General features: G+C 33.2%; 2 protein-coding genes across 5 annotated transcripts; one reads left to right on the plus strand and one right to left on the minus strand.

Moving 5' to 3' along the window:
* Positions 1–563: 563 nt before the first annotated feature.
* On the minus strand, positions 564–11,833 carry LOC113509597 (mitochondrial proton/calcium exchanger protein). Its single transcript, XM_026892949.3, has 7 exons — positions 11,676–11,833; positions 9,842–11,064; positions 9,494–9,761; positions 4,970–5,117; positions 4,249–4,522; positions 2,705–2,881; positions 564–1,944 (listed from the first exon to the last, which is right to left on the minus strand). The coding sequence occupies exons 1-7, from the start codon at positions 11,719–11,721 to the stop codon at positions 1,795–1,797; spliced, it is 2,286 nt and encodes a 761-aa protein (XP_026748750.2). The 5' UTR covers positions 11,722–11,833; the 3' UTR covers positions 564–1,794.
* A 611-nt stretch (positions 11,834–12,444) lies between these two features.
* Positions 12,445–16,175, plus strand: LOC113509773 (oligoribonuclease, mitochondrial). 4 transcript variants are annotated; one of them, XM_026893189.3, is made up of 3 exons: positions 12,445–12,569; positions 13,537–13,763; positions 14,304–16,175. In XM_026893189.3, exons 2-3 carry the CDS (start codon positions 13,557–13,559, stop codon positions 14,649–14,651), a joined length of 555 nt encoding a protein of 184 aa, XP_026748990.2. In that variant the 5' UTR covers positions 12,445–12,569; positions 13,537–13,556; the 3' UTR covers positions 14,652–16,175. The 4 variants fall into 4 exon arrangements, with proteins under 4 accessions (XP_026748990.2, XP_026748989.2, XP_031766692.2 ...); XM_026893188.3 differs by having other exon boundaries at positions 12,462–12,661; XM_031910832.2 differs by lacking the exon at positions 12,445–12,569 and adding an exon at positions 12,694–12,844.
* Positions 16,176–23,137: the final 6,962 nt, after the last annotated feature.

A 23,137-nucleotide genomic window follows, 5' to 3' on the forward strand; every position in this document is an offset into this window, starting at 1 on the left:
TAAAGAGAATATTGAAATCATGTTAAAATTTGTATTCTTAAGAGTATTCTATTGAGGAAAACATAGTACTTATTAAAATTATTGTCTGGGTTTAACTGATAACTAAATTGTAAAACTTTGTCATTGCACTAAAATTTCATTTCGATCATACATCTTATATGAGAAAATTTCCCAATATTCCCATGTAATATGAGATACTTTTAATATTAAATATAACCACAGAGGTTATATTTAATATTAAGGATTATTATTAACGGAAGGTTGGGCGATAGTGAAATTTATGGCTTGCCTGTTAAAGTAAGTTGTGCCCATTACAAGTAAAACAACAGCAACAGAAAAATGATATGAGATTCCGCCGGTGTACCTATATATTCGTCTCATAACATCCTAGCTTGAAGGCCAGGCGATAGGTGATTGCTTTTTTTTTATTATACTTTTGGTACACATTAATTAAATCGCTCATTTATATCGAACTTTCTCGATTATCTTGTATGATCGCTTTCAGGGAATTGAAAGTTCATTTCAATAAAGGTTACCTTTCAGAAGTGAAATAAAACCATACATATTACACCATTTCTTTATTATCTGACTTAAAGTTCATTAAGTAATTTTCAATTTCTTTAAAGAAAGTAGGCAGAGTGGAATTTCTTTTTCTTTTTTTTTCACATAATAATGTATTTATTGTTTTTACATATAATACATCAGACATGCAATCTTAGACAGGTTAGGGTAAGTAGATCTGGATATCAAACTATTGTTTCGGATGGTAACTAATGTTACTTTATTTAACATATTTTAAAGATTTTTGTTTAACAACAATTCTGAGCTATTAAAAAAGGTAGTTTAGTTAGAAATGTATATAGTAAAAACTATTTCGTGTTATAATACCCCAACCGATTGTGTTTTACACAATATATTATTTGATTAATTATATACAAACATTATATTATGGTAATTAAATTAGTTTTATTATAAATATATAGTATGTATTTTCTATGGCGCCTTTTTATGGACACCCAATGGATACATAAGACCAAAATATTACATGTTAAACATGAACAATTTGTGCAATAATATACAAAGTAGACTAAAACAATAAAATAAAACTTACAACTCAAAAGTGATCACAGAAATGCATAAAATAATAAGATAGATAAATCTCTGTAATAACCATGAAGAAACCAGACAGAAAAAGTTATAATGGAAAAATAAAAGTTTGTACGACATGAACATATTACATTCAATATACTATGTAATTGTTATAAACATATTATTTAATATGATTGATTACATGTATACAAAATGCTTATTGTCATAAGGGTAATATTATATAAACAAAATAAACATCTACTTAAGAGCGTAGTGTGGGGTAAACGGGCATTTCTGTTTAGATCATCATACATGAAAATAGTTATTTTTAAATTGTATTTAAATGGCAGGATAAGATGAATTACTCATCTGCAACCCAAAACAGTATCACATATGTATAATTAAGTATTATGTACATCGAGTATCGAGAGATACCACAATGATAGACAACTTTATATTAGTAACAAATCTTAATATATTTAATAGGTGTTTTGTATACTTTTTAGGAATATATATCGATAGATTCATAGCGGAACCCGTTTTATGTCTACGCCCTCGCTACATATGGGTAAAACTCCATATAATTATGGCGTTCATATATTAAAACTGTTACAAACACTATCGCTGTCGATTTGCACCAAACCGGAGCGAAAACGTAAACATCCACCGCCATATTTACACTTTAACTAATTATAAAGCTTTGTTTCAATGACTCTCGGGCCGTTTACTGCTCTCACTGGGTTTGGTGACGATTTTGTCGCCCTTAGGGGGGATGGGTGGTTGTTCAGCGAACTTCTCTTCAGCTTTCCTCATCTCCCGCCTCCTCTGCGCCTCGCGAATCAGGTCGAATATACTCTAGAAATGTAATGGTTTTATATTAATGGTTTAATACCACACAATTATATTTTTGGACAACTATTACAGCACACTTAAATGCAAATTCAAATGCATTGTAGAGTTTGGGGACGGAAGTTACTCAGCACAGTTCCTTGTATCAATTTATAAAGGGAACCTGTCCACAATTGGATAATTAACGGTTGAAATTATGATTATGATTATATCAAAACAATTTTCTCGACTACTGAACGAAGCTCTTTTCTAGTTAAGAAAAGGCCCACTAGTACCACGATGACCGTGTTTCCACGATGCATTGTGCGTTGTTAAATTGGTTGTCTTATGATGTCTAAGGCATGAAAAAATGTTAACATTTGTTTTCTTACTCCATCTCTTATACCTGGGTAAATTTAATTCATTATTTATAATATACACTACGTAAAGTTCTTTTTAAGAACAGAAGTGGATTTGTAAGTTTGTCCATTTCATATGAAGAATCCGTAATAGAGCTGACTGTGTGACGAGATTAATATAATTATAATGACAAATAATTAGGAGTAGAATATATGTTCTCGGTACTCTCCATGCATTGCTGTTGCGAAGATGTTATGCCTACACACCCCCCACTTTCACTGTCATATTCCAGTTTTTAAAATGAAATAGAACCATGAAAAGCTACTTCATAGCATAAACATGAGTGGGACAGTCACATCCATGCAGTCTGGGCAGTCTCTAGTATGTGAGAATAATGTTTAGTTGTAATAAAACACGTTATTATTACCTTTCCATCAGATTCTGAGGATTTGTCTTGTTCCTTCGCAGCAACTGCTGCCTTGTCCAGCGCCTTCTGTATCTTGCTTTCAACTTCTAGAATCTCTTCCTTGTCCAACAGCTCAATCAGTTCCGCCATCTGCTTCTCTGATAGATTTACATTCTCGTTGCCGATAAATTCTAACATCTGTAACAATTTACATCAATGTTAAATTAAATATTTATGTTTCACAGATTATTATTATTTTTTAATTTGCAAAAGATAGTTTCTTAATTATACAATACTATCATACCTACTTGTACAACTATTACCTTAGTCTTGAAAAGATTGCTCTCAGCAATAAGACTGCCTTACTGTACTTATACTTATATTGTGTTTGTAAATTGTCTTTCTTATTTCCTATAATGTATAATGCAAATATACTCATTCATTCATGCATAAAATCATAATGACAAACTACAGATAGTGTACACTACACTACACTACACTACTGTAGTGTGTGTGATAGATACTACTACACGGCTGTAAACCTTACACTCAGTTACAATAAATTACCATATTTTTTTTATTTTACTAATAAGCGCCACACAATTACACCGATTTCATGGTTCACAAGCTATAGCGAACACAGTTTGAATTTGCATTTTATAGTATTCATCCAGAGCTATAAAAAAATTAAAAAATAAATATGAGTATATCACTGAAAACTATACACTATATTGCAGTATTTAGTCCAAAACAGAATTTGTATAATGAGTACTAGACAACAGATTTTTTTGTAAATATATTATACATTATAAATTAAGAACAATACCAAAAGAAATAATAATTAAATAAAAATGTTTGTTTTGTGTGGGTATCGAATTCACAACCATCGTGAGGTGAGTCAACCGTCTGCTACACCATGAAGGTCATGAAACAGTAGTTATTTCAAAAAGTTCATTATGTTTACAAATAAAACGTCAATGACGCTATGAGTACTTTGAACAGTACATCCATCATAAAAATGAAGTGAACCATATTTTCAGCAAATAAAGTTGAACTTCGTAAATTTAGAATGCATCCATCTTGTACATGCACTAATGAACATACCTAATTTATTATCTAGATATATAATGTCACCTGAAGTATATGATAATATGTGCATACTATATGTGTTATGTACGGACTTCAGATTTGATGGCAAAGTTTCAATGATACTGGGTAACAACCTGTTAATAACGATGTACAATATGTCATGTGCTAAAAATAATATACCTACCTAGAATATTTGCAGATGAGTGTAATATTATTATATCCATTTTAATATGATGGAGAATGATAATAAAATTAGTATTTACATAAATATGTCATAATATTTCGAGTCCGGTTTGTCGGTACGAGTTTCAATTCCCGATCTATTTAGGAAATAAATTTTTCTAATTCTCACCTAGACAAATGGCAAATTAATCTATTATTGGACACTTAAAGCTATCGCGCTCATGAGATAGAGCGAGATAGCAACGGACGGCATCTTATTCTTTCTTACACATACGCTATCAAAATCGCCTCACCTTCAAAACATCATCAATTTTCAACTGTCCGTCGAAATCGTCGTCCAACCTGCCCAGTACATCTTGTATCAACTTCAGTTTCGCTTCGTCGGGAACCTTCTGAAGGCTCTTAATGGAATGCATAAGTTCATCGATCTGGATCAGATGCTCCTTCGCTTTCTGCGGCTCCGTCTTCGTCTGTTCCAGGGTTGTCTTCAGTGCTTTCTCCTTGCTCTCCAGTTCCACTAACGCAGCGTCCAATTTACTTATCATGTTGTTTACGGCACGGTACAATCTGATTGAGAAAATTATATTTTATTTAAGATCTTACTAATCCTTTTACTAATTTTGTAAATTAAAAAATTAGTTTTTATGTTACCTTTTGCAAAATATCTTAACAGATATATGAGATAAAGAGCAAAAGTAGATCAGACAGGAAGGCATATTTATCCAAGTACTAACAATCTGCAATGGAATTCTAATCCAATGGAGTATTTTTGGATTATTTTGTATGACACTTTTTTTCATTCTTTTTATCTTTTTTTTTTTTTTGCAATTTTATTTCATTCTAAGAATGGCAAACAAGCTAACGGCCCACCTGATGGATAGCGGTAACCGTCGCCTATAGACTTAAATAGCTTTACGGATATCACAAAATACTATATTATACCCATGGTACCCCTCATGCGTTACCCTTCCTGAGGACTAGAACGAAGGTGCCGGCTAGTAAAATATCACTCACCTGCGAGCACCTTTAGTCAACTTAATGTCTGCCTGCTTCGTTTTGACAATCTCCTGCATCTCCTTCACATCTTCACTGTACTCTGATAGCTCCTCCTTGAGCTCCTGGATACTCTCTTTCTCTAGCAGCAGAGACCTCTTTTGTTCAGCTGGAAATTTAATAAACATTTTTTTTATACACGCTCTAAAGTTTTTTTTATTAACTGGAATATTCTAAGATGTAAAATACAAATCTATATTGGGCTGGCAGTATCTTGCTGGAGATTCAATAAACGCACCAGCACTCACTCTGTGGTAGACCAGACCATAAAACCTAAATACCTCAAAGTCTTAGCTCAAAATATATGTCATATCGCCGTGTAGTTCCGACATAGAAGCCACTCTCTTCCTTTGCCATTGGTGTGGTAGGAGATGACTAAGGGAACTAAATGGTCGAGGGATAGGCAGCAGCATCCCTCTTAAAACATCACCAAAGCCTAACTGCCAACCCGCCTGCCAAGCGTGGCAACTATTAGCAAAACCCCGTAAAAGGCGTTACATGTTAACTTGGGATAACGTTTTATCTATATAGTATCCTTTTAATCGGTCCAGATTGCAATCTACTGACTGGCAGGGGTCGCGACGTGCACGCTCTGAACCATGGCCCCCATAATTCTAGGTACTGTATAGCACATAATACCTACATAAAAACAAATTATTTTTGTTTATTTCTTTAAACAAAATATTATTGTTGTACTTTCATTATTTATTAAATGTGGATAATGTAAAACAATATCTATATATTGGCTCAATAAAGGATATATTCGATTTCGGTAATCTAATATATAATATTGAACCCGATCAAAATAAATATATGGATATCCGACTATTACGGGCATTATCGATATGAGTGATAAACTTCTTCCGCCATCAATATCTAAAAAAACCAAATACATAGATATCGAATTGACATCGATATTACCCGTGCCTAATTATGTTACTATTAATATTAAAAATATCTTATAGCAAAGGTCCAATTAGTGCTAAACAGTGTTAATGTAAAGACTTGATGGGAATCGAGAAAATCCTATAATATTATAGAATAGTATAGAAAAGATTTCCAATAGTTTTCTTTCAAAGATAATGGCTGTAAAATTCCTTATCTAACCTTGACTCGAACGTTGCGTGGATACCGATGGAGGTCAGAAAACGCGCGATTATTGATAAGCAGTTATTTATTAACTAGTGAATTTTAATATTAATATTTATTAGTAATTTTGATAATTATCCTATTATTATCAAAATTGGAACACTTATTTTAATAAAATAGTAATTAATGTCTGTTTGTTACTTGATTATAAGATCTGCTGTGTTCAGTTTCGAACAAATTTTATATATGTTTGAGTAAGTCCAACTTAAAGGCTGGTATATGTTTTATCTGTATCGGTCGAGCGATTTGTATGATACAGTTCGACCCTTCAATTGTAAGAAATCGCAAAGAATACAAAGGTCTTAGTTATTTGTTTTTTTAATAGTATACAGCACAAATAGGCGACCGTGCCGTACGTCTAGCGAATCTTCATTTTCATATTACTTGGACATGTTTATTAATTATATAATAAATTCTATTTAAAAAAAATCATTGTATAGTATTAATATGAAAGAATTATATTTATGTACATACTATATTTATATTTAGCTAGTATTATATTTTACAACATAACTAAATTTCACAATATATAAAGCGGAAGTTTGATTGTTTGTTTGAACGCGCTAATCTCCGTAACTACTAGTTGGATTTGAAAAATTCTTTTTGCATTTAATAGCTCATTTCTTGTAGAAGGTTACATATATGCTATTCGACATCACGATATGTCTACGAGCGAAGCCGCTGGATATAACTAGTCAGATGTAAATTAATAGTAACCGATGTTAGATTTATATATGTCCGGAAAATTTTGAAATAATAGAACCTAGTTAAATAATTCATTCACGCCACAATAATACCATATGATGAATCATCGTGTATACAGATGTAGTATGATAATATGATGAAATAAAGTAAGTACCTACCAACCAAACACGGTGCCTACAATTTTAAAGGTTGCGACCGACCCTGGTGGTCTACCATGAAATGAAATTCCGAAATTTCGGGCACACATTCGTTTTTTTTGTTCGTATCAAAATCGACCCAGTGAATGGAGCTTAACATTTCGTTCATCATAAATCCTATTCTAATAGTCCAAAGGAACGATAGTTTAACATTTTTAATAATTTTAAATAGCATGTATTATGTAATTTTAACATCAAATTTCTGTTTCGTTCGTCCCCGAAATTTTGGAAAATACTTTATACCATAAAGTATTTTCCAAAATTTCGGGCCCTCTGGCTTTGCTCGGGTGTAATTTATTACGAAACATTGAATTTATCTACTAATACAAAAGCAGAGTTTAAAAGTAAGCGGAGAAACAAACAGACGTGGTTAGTAACTTTGTTGTAAACTACATATTTTGAAAATAGAATACATTCCACTGAATATGTATTTCATTGTAACCGCATAAAAATAGCAAAATAAATCAGATTGCAGAATTTACAATGAGATTTGAACATTTAACTCGCGTATTCGGTATGCTGTAAAGTTACCTAATAATAGGTGTGACAGTCCTCGTAAAATTATCTTTAGCTAAAGACAACTGATAAGTGGTGAATCATAAATTAAGATAGAAGCAGATTTTTAATAAAATGTACACTTAAACTACATATGATCTACTCTATTAATGCCATAATAGTGTATTCTGAAATGTTCTCGGTGCAGTTCACGTTTATAGGCGACGATTACCATTTTCTATCACACGGGCCATCAGTATAACGAAACGCCATACCAATCAAGAACTATATTTTTATAGGGTAATTCCACAATAATTTTTACTTATACTTACATCGATGTTACATTTTTACTACAATCAGCTTGTTTGTTGTTCTAAACATAATTAAAAAAAAACTATTTTTTTTTTCATAATAATTTTATAAAAAAGAATTAATATAGCTGATAATATACCAATGGCGAATGTAAATTAACAGAGAACAGAAGTAGCGGATGGAATATATGAATGATGGAAAAATAATAAGGAATTCGCGTCGCATAGTTAATACGCGACGCACATTTGTTATGGCAGATCGCCTATAAACACGAGAAGCATACACGCTAGCACCATATTGCGATTAATTTAGGACAGCTTTCTTTGTTCATTAACAAAAAGTATCTATTTGATTTTATTATTAAGGATTCTAAAATGGATAAATATTTTTTATAGAGATAGGTAATTTCTTAAATACTGGGTAGTTAAATTATACAAGTCTTCCTGTATTATCGTCATTGATATTAAAAAAAAAAAACTAATGATTAATTAATTTCTATGTTTAATTAATATGTTTTTATGTTTATTTATTATAAATTGTTATCTTTCATAATATTTATTTAATTTACAATTTTTTTTTAAATCTTTGCACCGCCATTTACTCTCTCTATTTAGCGTAACGGTTGACTGGTAGAGAATGCCATTAGGCATTAAATCCGCCCTGTAGACATTTTCTAATGTGTGGAAAAGTATAAATAAATAAATAAATTAATTGAGACCTTTTTTTACTAAGAGAATAAATACATAAACCATAGATAAACGTGAAAAAAAAAAAATAGTCGTATGTTTAATTGTATAATTGTAACGTATAATTAGGAATGTGAGCGGCGTCACAGTTTACGATTATTACAGTATATAATAAATACAAGGCGTGTAATCGGAGTTAAGAAAGGTGAGTGAGGTGATCGCGTTACGTGCGATGTCTTTCCCAGTTATTTGTGTTCACATGGCCGAAAATTCAAGGGCATATGCTTTCCAAGATTTAGCTTTTTTTTATACATTTTCAATAGCTCCCATTAATACCACATGCAGCCATGGTGTCAAGGGGAAGAAAGGGTTGTTAGTAATTAGGATTAATAACCCCATTGCTTGCAATATAATTTATCAGTTCGACCTCCACACGGTTCCCTCTGGAAAACATCGTGATTGATTTGTTTTTAAATTTGTCACGATGGGCAGACTGACCTGCCTATTGTTACCTATCATCCTTCACTGGTGACCCGTCTGTGTATACAGTATATACCGACAGAGCAGATGGGGTTACCATTCTATTATCATACATTAAAAAAGTCATGGTGTAAAATAAAGAAGTAAACTAAAGTAATATTGAAAACAATATTGACTTTTAGATATCATATTATCAGTATTTTAATAGATATGTTTATTGGATAATGTAATCATATTGGCGGAACTAAACAACATAACATGAGATAACGAGATAAATATCCAATGAGAGAAATAATTACTCTCTCTACTAAGAAAAAAAAAATATAACGGACAATTATTAACGGTCACAAAAGTACAATGACCCTGAATAATTTCTTTAAAGATAGTATACAAGTCATTAGCACTGCCAAATTGTTGTGAACTTGAACTTCCTGCAAAAATATGGATTAGCGCCAACTTACCTAATTTCTCTAAAGCATCTTCAATGACTTCAATGTCTTTGCCAGATAGGCCTTCTTCAGTCTTCTTCGGTGTATCTACATTTACTACAGGAGCTGTGTCGACTATAACTGGAGTTGCTTCAGGGTCAACAATAGGAGCTTTGTCTTTGAGTTCTTCTTTTTCTCTCTTCTTTGCCTCCAATATCTCTTTTTCTCTTTCTGCCTCCTGCAACTCTTGTTTCTCTTCTTTGATCTTTGCCTCTTCCAGCTTGATAGCTTCAGCTTTCACCTATAATACAGTTATATGATAAAAAAATTTTGTTGGTAAAAAAAATATAATGGATCATAGTTTCTTATTACTATACTTACCTTAAAATCAAGTTTACCCTCTTTCTCTCCAATAGCAGCTTTAGTTTGAGTAGCTACTTGTTCAGGTAAAGCAGAAATTGTTGCCTTCAACTTGTATGTTGTAGGCACATGTTCTGGAACCATCAAGGCTCGAGACAAGAGAAGTAAAGACGGTGGTACTTTCTCATTTAAAGACAAATCTAACCAGTTCCTCAATTCTTTTCTTAATCGCTCTTCCGAAACACCATACGCTCTCATACCACGAGCTCTACAAGCTTGTTGCAACTCACTGAAATTTAAGCTATCCACACCTTCTTTTGCAATCATCTTGTCATCAGCTGCTAATGATCGCAGCTTCATCTTAAGGTTGAACCGTAACATTGCACTAGTACCTATTGTAGAGACATTCAACACCTTGCAAAGGGCTACTAAATGTGGACGTTGTAAAGAATCTAAGGTTATTTCATCCTCAAATAATTTTGAGAATTTCATAATCTCTTCACTGGTAGCAACATCACCTGATGTTCTTATTCTATTGAAGAAACTAGAGAACTCTTTAGCAAGTTCTGAATGTCGATTTTTAGCCTGTGGTGCCATTTGGTCGAGAGTTTCTTGGAAAAATTTTGCCATTTCCAGTTTCACTTTCAAATGTTGTTTCAGTTTAGCTTCCTTCTGACTAGTGCTCTCAAATGTGGACGGTAACATACTAGGGAAAAGTTTAATGAACAATGGTAAAGCAAATTCTAAAAATGGTACTACAATGAAAACAATAAAAGGTACCATACGGAAGAGATCACCTATTGTTGTCACTAAAAGTCTGTGTTCCCTTCGAGTCAGAGACTCTCCTTTTAATATACGGAACAATAATGATGTTGATATTCGAACTTCAATGAACAGTAACCTGAAACCATGATAGTAATGACGTAATTCATCCATAATGCGCTCTTTAACACTTTTCTTTTTTTCTTCCTTTTTAGGCAGTTTCTCCTTTTCTTCTATGCCTTTCTTTATAGTCTCTACTGTGGCCTCTACTTTGGAGGATGGTTTTAAGGGTTCCTTGTCATAATAATAACTGCTTGTTGATATAGGCCTGATATAAGGAAGGTAACAATGGACTCTTGTATTAAGAGGCTTCTGTGTGACATCATGATGCAATCCAACTAGTTGAGTTGTGTAATATGACAGAGATCTTGAAAGTGTGACATATGGAAAATTTTGATACTGTCTGGTCTCCCATAATAAAGCTAAAACATGAAAAAAGTTGGTGTAATACACTTATCTTGGTATAGGTTAGGTACATTAATAGATTATACATGAAAAGCATTTGAGATAAATTTATTGCAATGTAAATAATATCATTTATAATAATAGTGTGCATAACAATGTTGTATGAATAAAAAATAGTAAGTAAATACATTTTGAACATATTTTATAACAACTGCTTGAATAACAAAAAATACATATTATTTTAAACAGAAGGAAAAAAACTGTTGGAATTGAATAAACCATAAAATCTTCCTAGAGCTCTAAAAGCTCTTCTCCCCTATATATTTTAAGTCGGCGGAATATCTCACAATATACATCAACAATGTATTAGGGTAGTATTGCCGGAAAACGGTAAATTAACGATATAATTTATTCATGTACTATTATGTACACAAAGAAACAATTAAATCATATTGTAAAATGAATAAAAGAAAATATATGCAACTACTTCCTTTTTAATTGATTTAATTAAGTTGTTAAAATATTATATAAACGATTTTTAATATAATATTCAGTCCAACCTTAATTTATCTCAGCGATAGGTTAAGCATTGAAGACATGACAACAATAGATAATAATGCAAACTTACTCGATTTTTTTAAGCACCGACTATTATTCAATATTATTCTGTTCATTTTTTTATTTTTAAGAGTGCTTTGTAATAATATAAATATGAAAAATGTAACAAAAACAAAATCAACCTTTAGACAACCATGACAGTCGAGAAGAAATCATCATGGTTTCCACAGACTTACGCAGGTCTTTATAATAAAACAGATAATAAAAAGTTAGACGTGGCTGTGCTAATCAGTGTCAATTCGCAACTCAAACATTTTGGAATAGATTAGACGGCACCCAAAAATCTATATAATGTGTTTCTCATTAAATTAAATATTTATTATAATAATATGTTAAGCAAAGCTATTCCAAAGACGTGTTCAATTAATATTATATTAGCTTAATAAGATTCATGTCTATTAATATCTTGATGTAAGTTAATATTTTGGTCAATATATATTGAGAGACGAAAATAGAGGGATGATTTTAAATGCATTATAGGGAGTCAACGAATGCAAGTGGCTCAGACCGTTCCTAATGACAATCTATGGGAGAAGCCTATTTTCAGCAGTGGACAGAACGGCTGAGATAATGATAATGATGATATCATTTTCTTAATTAAAACAACGAATATTACATTTCTTATATAATACAAAATATTATAAATAAGTAGTATATTTAATGAGATTATTATTAAATTCACATAATATTTTTACATAATATGTTCCGTTGTTATAAGGCCAGTGTCAACTGTTATACCGTAGTGATTATCACAGATTAGAGAGACTATGTCTAAAGAACTATTACTTGCTCTGTGGTTATTAGTAATATCTTCTGTAGTCTTGTTCTTGGTTTGTTTTTTTTTTTATATTGAATTTTTTCTAATTGCTCCTGCACGAGGAAGTTTTACATTTATAAATCAATAGTGGGTATAATTATAATCATAAATGAATTTATTTCGCCAATATTTATTTTCATCTATTAGTGTTTTACAGAAATCTTTACGCTATAATTCAAGTGAGTGTGCATGTGTATAATTTCAGTAATTTGTTTATATTCTTCTAAAAGTATATGTAATTTCTTTTAAATCTACTAAGATTTCTGTTTTGGCTAGAAGTGTCAGTCCCGCTATAGCTTTGAATTCAAAGAAAATTATTCAACATTACTTTATCTCATGAAAATCGATGTCTATCTTTTCATGTGAGTAAATGTTGATCTTTAAAAAGATAAAAGAAAATTGTAGTGAAATGCATAAATTAAAGAAAATAAACACAGAAAATGAAAGAATTATAATTATTACCAGAGGGAGACTTAGTACAAAAGTTGTTTGGTTGGTAACCTCTGTTTTATTTTTAATGGATGAAATGGCCTCGCCTGCGCTAATGGTATACGCTGGCGGTGCACAAGTGATAGGTTTGATAGGTGAGATTGAAAAGACAGGATTTTTTTATTTTTTTTTAATGGGTTTATATGAAATGGTAACCTCACCCGCGCTATCGGTATACACTGACAAGGTACCACTGGAAGATGATAGATGAGAATGAATGCAGATCAGTTGGCGCAATACACTCTGTTATATCCATGATACTGCTCATGTTTATAGGCGACGGTTACTACTTTCTATCAGGTGGGACTTCAGCTTGATTGCCATTCTAAGTTGTAGAAAAAGAAATATAATAGGAGTATTTTATATAAATTTTTCATATATGACAACTATATATTTAGGAACTCATATTTCTTTGCAGATAACTGTCAACTTGAAATATGAGAGCTAGCACTGTTGTAAAAATATATGTCACACTGTACTGTCACTGTTTTCTTTTTAACTTTTTATAAATGTGTATTTGTTATTAGTCTTTTTACTGGTTATAATTGGTATATTTTTGTTTTAGATTTAAATCCACTTTTAAATATGGCAAAAAGTGAAGCCAAGAGGATTGTATGGGTGGATTTAGAGATGACGGGTCTTGATATTGATAAAGACCACATCCTTGAGATAGCGTGCTTAGTAACTGATGGTGATCTTAATGTCGTAGCAACTGGCCCTAACATAGTAGTTCATCAGCCTGATAATATCCTAGCGAACATGAACTCCTGGTGTGTGGCCCAACATGGTGAGGTATTGAGTAATTATTGCACACAATAAATTTTTTCATTTTATTAGAAAAAATATATAGAAATTTTTAAGTAATATTATAAAATTATAAGTGAGTTTGTATATTATTTGTATGGTATCTGTCAATGAAATTACATGGTTAGCCTTAGTCAATGGGCATGGGGGAATATAGATAATGTATTGATAATTTTACATAAATTATATGTCAACATTAATAATTACATTAATTATATTAAAAAAAAATCAGACACAGTTATTTTTAACTAATGTGGCTGTTATCATACACTACCCTACAATTGTAATTTTTTATGGTTCCAATAAATACATTTTTTTTTTTTTTTAATTAAAAACATTTTATTATTTTGCTGTCTATGGTGTTCATGGTCCATGTGTCATTGGGCCCATTTTTTCTTTTTTTTATTTATACTATAAAAGTAGCAAATGACCATTAACTTTTTGTCATTTACAATTATAGAAAAGTCATTCTATGATTACGAATGACTTATAAAATTATATTACATTTGTTTTTGAATTCTATTTCAGAGTGGATTGACGGAGGCTAGTAGAAACTCTAAAGTGTCTATTCAAGATGCCGAGAAGAAAGTACTAGAGTTTGTCCGAAGACATGCACCTGAAAAGAAATGTCCCATGGGTGGGAACAGTGTCTATATGGATCGTTTGTTTATCAGAAAATATATGCCCAAACTCGATAGTTATTTACATTACAGAATAATAGACGTGAGCACTCTCAAAGAATTAGCTAAACGTTGGTACAAAAAGGAGTATGCAGATTTGCCACAAAAAAAGTTCAGGCATCGATCAATAGATGATATTCTTGAAAGTATACAAGAGCTCAAATATTACAAAGAGACTATATTTAAGTCCTTGTAATTATTTATAGACATTTCCTTTTGTACTTTCATTTTCAACTGTCTTCAAAAAGGAGACTCTCGATTCAATTGTAGTATGTATTTGTAAGGCACAATCCCTTGGTCCAGGATGACATCTGCAGACTAACTTTTTTATAAATTACCCACCTTAGTATATAATACATTATAAATGCGTTTGCTATAAACTGATTTAGAAAATTTTTATCAGAAAGAATTTTTTTTATACAACTTAGAATGGCAAACAAGCTAACGGCCCACCTGATGGAAAGTGGTAACTGTCGCCTATAGACATGAGCAGTACCATGGACATAACAGACTATACTGTTTCGCCCATGATACCCCCCCATGCATTGCCAATCCTGAGGACTCAGGTGTTATTCCTTTGTACCCAGTAAATGCACGCCTTATCCCACCCTTCAAACCGAAACACAGCCATGCAAACACAACTGCTTCACGGTTGAAACACGAATGGGATAGAGATACCCAAGCAATCGACTTTTGTACAAAGTCTCCCTCTGGTAGACTCTGGTAGTAGAAAGAATATACTTACTCACAAACTTTATTTTACTGGTGCCAGAATTGAAGTCCGTTTGTTTGGAATACAATTTTAAATTATCTATCAAACTATGAATTTAGTGTGGAAAAGGATGAGATAATCAATAACAATAATTAAAAAATAATTAGAATTAATAACTTTACTACACACAATTGCGTTGTACTTTGAACTTTTACCATGAAATTGTGTTTAGCGTTTTAAGAATAAACGGGTAAATATTGTAAATATGAATAATAAAAGTATAGTCATATGAAATAATAGGATCTAACAGCTAGTTCCCTCTGCCTACTAGGCGAGAATATGTAATTTTTTTAATAATAAAAAATTTTTAATATACATACATTCTTTCGGGACATATTGGAGGTCGTTAATCCTTATTTAGAGTAAATTTATATTGCTTCTCTGGTTTATGGAAATCAAATATATAAGAAAATAGTTACGAATTTTGTCAAATAATAAGGTACTGATATCTAATATTCCTGATCTTGGGCGGGAGGGGGGTTGTTAATAATGCGCACTACCAGTCTCATTGTTAGCAATATGCCCAAAAAGATCGACCTCCACGTGGTCCCCCTTGGAAACCATCGTACTGAATTCCAAGTGAATTCATCACGATGGGCTAATCGACCTGCTTTTTCATTCTCATCTATCATCTCTCACTGGTGCCCCGCCAGTGTATACCGATAGCGCAGGCGGGGTTACCATTCCATTATCATTCATTAAAGAAAATATTACTGATCAAATTTAAATAAATTTTATATAATGAATTTTTTAAACATGTAGTTAATATAATAGTGATCATAGGATAGAACTTTTGGTAGCTGTTCATTTGCTTGAAAATTGTAGTGTATGGTCAGTATGATCAAAAACTCATTACTTATATCATGTTGCTATGTGTATCTAGAAAAATAGAATAATTTTGTAAACAGTAAGTAGTTAAATGTCTTAATAATAAAATTGTCTGTGTCACACTTTTTTTCCTCATAATGTTCCAATACCTCTACATGTATACTTAACTCTTAAAAGCCTGATTTTTTAAATCAAATTAAATAATTTATAAGTGTACCCTTTACTGTATTTACTAATGGGGAAAAATAGTAAAAAAATCAAAACGATACTTTTATATATTTATTTTGAAAAAACATTTGGTAACATGTAAACAGCCAAATATTAAAATAAAATCGATTGTAGGCGCCCAATGCGATTTATAACCCCGGTATCAAATTTGAAACTTCAGGTATTTAAGAATTAATTCTACTATTATTGTAAATATGAAAGTTTATAAAGATGTTTGGGTTTGTTACTAGATCATGATTGACAGCTGAATGAATTCGATTGAAATTTGGTACACAGGTAGGTTATGTCTTAATACATAGGATACTTTGTGTACTGATTCACGTGCCCACCGCAACATTGTTCGGTGTCCACTCTCGAATCCAAGCGAAGGTTCCCAAAGACTTGCTAATTCGGGATATCATCATCATCATCCATATCAACTGTTATCTGTCCACTGATGAACATGAAACAGGCTTCCCCCATAGACTGCCATAAGGAACGGGGCCGTTGCTTATGACAGTTGTAAATTCGGGGGCAGGTTGGTCACTGCAGTTTGGTTTTTGGTGATGTTTAAAGAGGGACGCTTCTGCCCATCCTTCGCCCTCCCTTAGTCGCCTCTTACAACACCTACGGGAAAGGAAGGGACGGTCCATTCTATGCCGGGACCACACGGCATATTATCTATAATTCGGGATATGCAGTTAGGTATTTAATTAGAGTCGATAGTGTTCAAAGAGATACGTTTGTTTTTCCACCGTGTTTCAAAGCACTTTCTTCCACGCACAACCACTCTTTGGACTCAAATTCCAGCAGCAGTAATTCCGAACTGATACGACATTATAACCTTCAAGAAAAGAGTACATTCCTTTTTAAATGGCACCTGCAATACCTTTGGTGTTGTGGGTGATTATGGGCGGCGGTAGTCACTTACCATCAGGTGAGCTCGTTTGCCCCGTGTTAAAAAAAGTTACGTGCACATATAGAAATTTCATATTATCTATAAGAGAAATAGCCCCGTATTCTCTTTAGTAACGGGTTTCCTACGTGCCATCAGCCAGACGGGCGGGTTCATTCAACTCTAATAGCATTACAAAGTTGAGACACCGAAAGACTACAGAGTAATAAAACTATGTTATTCGCAAAATAAGTTTGTCCAAAACTTTACTCTTACGTTCTGTTCTATCAACGTTAATAAACTATTTACTAACTCACTAAACTACATTCTAATTTGACGTTTATCTAAACTACAACTTAGTTTAAAAATGAGTTTGTTTGTATGTTAGCTTATAGAGCTTTAATGGCTTAACCAATAATGAAATTTGGTATACACGTACTATATAGCATGGAGAAGGTATAGGCTGCTTTTTATCCCGGTCAGTAAAAATATCCCGGTCACGCGGACGAAGTCGCGGGTAAGCTAGTATGTTTATACTGGATACCACTTATTGCGTATTTCGTGGATTTTGTAAATAGGTAGTCATTACTAGATGTCAAGATAAAATATCATCATATCAGCCTTTAACTGTCTATTGTTGAAAATAAGCCTCCCCTTGGAGGGGGGGGGGATTGCCAGTAGTTGCCACGTTTGGCAGGCGGATTGGCAACCGCAGTTAGGCTTTAGAAATGTTTTAAGAGGGACACTGCTTCCTATACCTCGCTCTCATTTAGTCAGATCTTATGACACCCATAGGATAGGAAGGGGTGGCCTATTCTATGCTGGGACCACACAGTTAAAGATAAAATATACACCAGATAAATTAAGTTAAACTTTCAGAAATAAATGTGAAAACCGCATTCAATTTGGTGTGGTAGTTTTTATATGATGCTAGAATTAGCGTAGATAGACACAAAATTCGAATTATAAAAATAAAAAAAGATTAAAAGTGTTACATTAATGATATCATCGATGAATATTATGAAAAGAATGTGCAGTAAACTAAAAATACATTTTTATATAGATTTTTTATGGATAAAAATGAAATTATAACCCTGCCTACGATGTCGACATAGGTACGCTGGCGGGGTATTAGTGAGTGTTGTTAGTTGAGGATGAAATACACTATTTTGATAAATACAATAAGAATTAATCACGATGATTTTCAGTGGAAACCGCGTGGAGGTCGACCTGACAATGGGGTTTGACGTCCTTGTTACTACTAAAATCCCTCTGAGCTCACTAGGGTATAGCTGTCACTGTATATTTTAATACGTTTTTTAAATAATTGCGTAGCAACCGAATTACGGAGCTGATTAGTTGATTTTGACAGGAAGGAAAAGTCTATTTAAAGGAAAAAAAATTAACGATCATAAAATATATATTTCTTTAGCCAACAAAAACAGACGTCCGTTTCTATTTATTTACTTTGAAATAATAGAAATATCCATAGGTATCAAAAGTCTGCACAAAATTAATTAAGTGTAGACAGATATGAGTCTAAGGTAACCGAATTTGACTGTAAGATTGTAAACTGTTGTAATTTAAAAAAAAAAAAAAAAACAAGTTTTTATTACCTGGGTCTTCGTTCACGCGAACTCTACTCCAAATAGTATACGTATACCAAATTTCATGACGATTGCATCAACTATTTTTTTTGTTGATGATAATGGAATGGTAACCCCGCCTACGCTAACGGTATACGTTGGCGTGGCACCAGTGAGGGATGATAGGCGAGAATAAAAAGACAGGTCAGTTAGCCTATCGTCATCATTTGTTCCAGGTCAAGCCAGCAATATACCCTATCAGGTTGACCTCTACAAACCCCCCTGGAAACCATCGTGCTGAATTTTAGGTGTATTCATCACGATGGGCTAACTGACCTGCCCTTTCATCTCACCTATCATCCCTCACTGGTGTCCCGCCAGTATATATCGTTAGAGGAGTTACCAGTCCATTGTTATTCTTTTAAAAAAAAGGGAGTATATTATGTAGATATACATTTACATAATTAAAAGGTTCATAATATAAGTGACAGAAGTCTTTGAAGGGCGTACGAGCGGAAACAACTTGACGACTGAAATATAAATGAAGTGTCTGAGATTGGGAAGGTCATGAACGGAGCGTAGGTATCTTCTTGTAGTGCTTACAGGTGGCATAAAAGACGTTGTTGGGACAATCAGTGGGACAATAAAATGGGACTAGTGGATTTAAATATATTTTTACCGGCGATCCGGCCCGGCTTCGAACGGGTACATAAAATTTTCGAAAATAATAGCCTATGTTACTCGCCGATAATATAGCTTTCTATAAGTGAAAGAATTTTTAAAATCTGTTCAGTAGTTTTTGAGGTTATCCGTTAGAAACAAACTTCAAAACTTTCCTCTTTATAAAATAGATAATAGATGAAAATAGAAAGGTATACTATTTTTTTTTTCAATTTAAATTCTTGGAATTCCAAACTGTTTTTGCTAACGGGTTACAAAAACAGCCTGGAACTGAGTTCTGTGGAGTGATAGTCCGGAATGTGTCTTTGGCTAAATTAGTTTTTATTGCCGACGTTGTTAACTTCGCCTACTATTGGTTTAGGTACGCTAGAGGAGTGGATGAACATGAAATTAGCGGGGTGACTATGTATCGGATCTAATAAACTTCAAATCGACGTTATCTTTTATTTGATATTTATTCGTTGATATTTCGATTTCGTTGATTTCGACGGTCTATCGTGATGAATTTACATTTGTAAGGAAAGTGCGTATTTTTTTAAGTTTAGTGCCTAATTAATATTAGTTGCATTGAGAGATAACGATAATATTATCCATACGTTAATGTAGATTGCGAGATGTTGATTCCTCATTGTTTCCTAAATGTGTCAAAAATACAAAAAACTTATTTTATGGCGTTTTTAAATTGAAAATGTAATAGTAAAGGTGTCATACTTAGCTTCTATGTATCTAAATTTTTGAATTATTGTTTTTATTTTAATTTTTTATTCGTATGAATGTAAATAATTGTTCTTCTAGTCTTTAACTTCGCTATATGTCTATCTATAGCGCTTTGTATATAGTGGTGTTTTTGAAGGTCCAATTTAAAAGGAGTCCACCCTTATTTCTTGGATGCATGACATATTTCTACTGTCCGTGCATCCCGTTCATTTTTACCTCGTACATTTAGGTTGTAGAATGAGCTCCAGTGTTTAGTTTTTCCTTTACAATATAATGAAGGGAATTTCAAAAAACATGCATACAAATATTTAAAAGGACGAAAACGCACAAGCAACTCCTTTACATCAGTTTTCCATCAGGTGGAACGATTACTCGTTTGCCTCACTATCAATAAAAAAAATCTGAGATATGTTTTATCTTGATAGACCACCTAGAAGTGGTCCTTCATTTTTCCTAATTCTGAAATCCACACATACGAAATAGCGGGCAAAAAGGTAATATAATTTTTTTTTATACAACTTAGAATGGCAAACAAGCTGACGGCCCATCTGACGGAAAGTGGTAACCGTCGTCTATAGACATGAGCGGTACCATGGACATAACAGAGTATACTGTTTCGTCCATGATACTTCCCATGCGTTGCCATTTCTGAGGACTCAGGTGTTATTCCTCTGTACCCTGTAAATTCACACCATATCCCACCCTTCAAACCGAAACACAGCCATGCAAACACAACTGCTTCACGGTAGAAACACGAATGGGACAGAGGTACCCAAGCAATCGACTTTTGTACAAAGTTTTTTTTAGTCTTGTAGTTTTCTAGTCTATCTGTAGAAAAGTAGTAGATGGGAAATAATTGTTGTTTAAAATACTAGGGCGTCCCGCATCAATAAAATTAACCAACGTAACAACACTAGCAATGGCTCTTATATTTAGAAGCTGGGGTTTATTGCAATATTCCCACGATTCCATTTATTAACCTGTTGGCACAAAGCCATAGATTAAATAATTTATTGCCAGGAAGATGTCACGAATTTTCCACAGATTAAACCTTCATAAGGTGCGTCCGAAGAGAATCTTTCCTTATTCATATTGTAGGTATCACATAGGTTGTGTTATAGCATAAGAATAAATAATCTGTGATTAGAATATTAAATCCTAGTCTTTATTCTTCTGGTTACCTCTAATATATAAAATTCTCGTGTCGCGGTGTTTGTTACCAAACTCCTCCGAAACGGCTATACCGATTTTTAGGAAATTTTGTGTACATATTGGGAAGGTCTGAGAATCGGCCAACATCTATTTTTCATACCCCTCAATGATAGGAGTGACCCACCCCTAAATTTTTTTTTTATTTTTATTTGTTAATTTTTTTATTTTTATTTTAGGTATCATGATTTAGCATTGAAAAGTACATACAAATTAAAATTTTCACGCTTTTACAATCAACCCCTGTTGTTTAATCGCAATTTTTATATGCCGCAATAGGTTTGCAAAATGACAATCGAATATAATAATTGTAGTATATTTTCATGTATAGTTCTAGAAATAATGTATATGGTAAAACAACGTTTACCGAGTCAGCTAGTATCTACATATATTTCAGTGATACCTATGTACAATTGGCTAGAAGGGCAGGAGGGGGGGGGGGATGGAGTAATTGACAATTCACTAGCAATATACAATCAATTTTGAGTCAACCTCCACTTTGTCCCATCTGGAAACTTCGGTTTAGGAATAAGTACTTTGGCTTTGTGATTCAGGCAGTTGGATGATGGATAAGTTGAAATGATGATGAAGATAATTGTTAATCTGTGGGAAATCTTTGGGCTTTCTGGACGTATTCAGCACTTGTTTAACTAATTTGTATATTTTATAAATACATATACCGTACTGTATCAGTCGTTAATTGTTCACTGCTTTTTTTTTATACAACTTAGAATGGCAAACAAGCTGACGACCCACCTAATGGAAAGTGGTAACCGTCGCCTATAGACATGAGCAGTACCATGGACATAAAAGGGTATACTGGTTTGCCCATGATACCCCCCATGCATTGCCATTCCTAAGGACTCAGATGTTATTCCTCTGTACCTTGTAAATTCACGCCATATCCCACCCTTCAAACTGAAACACAGCCATGCAAACACAACTGCTTCACGGTAGAAACACGAATGGGACAGAGGTACCCAAGCAATCGACTTTTGTACAAAGTCTCCCTCTGCTAAACCTAGGCCTCCCCCTAATGAAGGGTTTTACTAGTAATTGACACGATTTGCCGGCGGGTTGGCAACCGCAGTCAGGCCTTAGTGATATTTTAAGAGGGACACTGCTGCCTATCCTTTAACCAATATGTTCGCTTAATCGGTTCTTACAATACCCATGGGAAGGAGGGGGTAGGGATTGTTAGTAATGTAGACTAAGGGCCTAATTGCTAGCAATATACCCAAATATTGAAATTATTCCCCCTGGAAACCATCGTGCTGAATTCTAGGTGTATTTTTCACGATGGGCTAACTGACCTGCCTTTTTATCCTCACTTATCATTTCTTACTGATGTTCCACCGGTGTATTTTTTTTTTGATTGGTGAAAATGGTATGGTAACTCCGCCTGCGCTAATGGGATACGCTGGCGGAGCACCAGTGAAGGGTGATAGATGAAAATGAAAACAGGCCAGTTAGCCTATCAGGACGAATTCATCAGGAATTAACCATGATAGTTTCCAGGGAGAACCGCGAGGAGGTCGACCTGGTTAGGTATATTGCTAGCAATCGGATTCTCAGTCTCCATTACTAATAATCCCTTTCCCCCCTCCACCGGTGTATTGCATTGTCATCCATTAACAGAATAAATAGCAACCACAGGAAAGAAGTTAATTCTATGACTGGACCACTTGACGGTCCCGGCATAGAATGAGCCTATTATATAATATATATATTTGTGTAAAATTAAATAAATAATAGTTGGATTAACCTGCGGCTTAACTGATATTTTT

The sequence above is a fragment of the Galleria mellonella genome, unplaced genomic scaffold (genome assembly GCF_026898425.1).
Source record: "Galleria mellonella isolate WM207_F2 unplaced genomic scaffold, CSIRO_AGI_GalMel_v1 utg54, whole genome shotgun sequence".
NCBI lineage: Eukaryota > Metazoa > Arthropoda > Insecta > Lepidoptera > Pyralidae > Galleria > Galleria mellonella.

Bases quoted from the DNA above. Each gene is read 5' to 3' on its own strand.
- LOC113509597 (XM_026892949.3), bottom strand. From the start codon at position 11,721: ATGAACAGAATAATATTGAATAATAGTCGGTGCTTAAAAAAATCGA. The intron at 9,762-9,841 runs GTAAGTATAGTA...ACTGTATTATAG, and splicing joins AGGGTAAACTTGATTTTAAG to GTGAAAGCTGAAGCTATCAA. The intron at 1,945-2,704 runs GTAATAATAACG...TTACATTTCTAG, and splicing joins CCTCAGAATCTGATGGAAAG to AGTATATTCGACCTGATTCG.
- LOC113509773 (XM_026893188.3), top strand. From the start codon at position 12,592: ATGAATTTATTTCGCCAATATTTATTTTCATCTATTAGTGTTTTACAG. The intron at 12,662-13,536 runs GTGAGTGTGCAT...TTTTTGTTTTAG, and splicing joins ATCTTTACGCTATAATTCAA to ATTTAAATCCACTTTTAAAT. The intron at 13,764-14,303 runs GTATTGAGTAAT...ATTCTATTTCAG, and splicing joins GTGTGGCCCAACATGGTGAG to AGTGGATTGACGGAGGCTAG.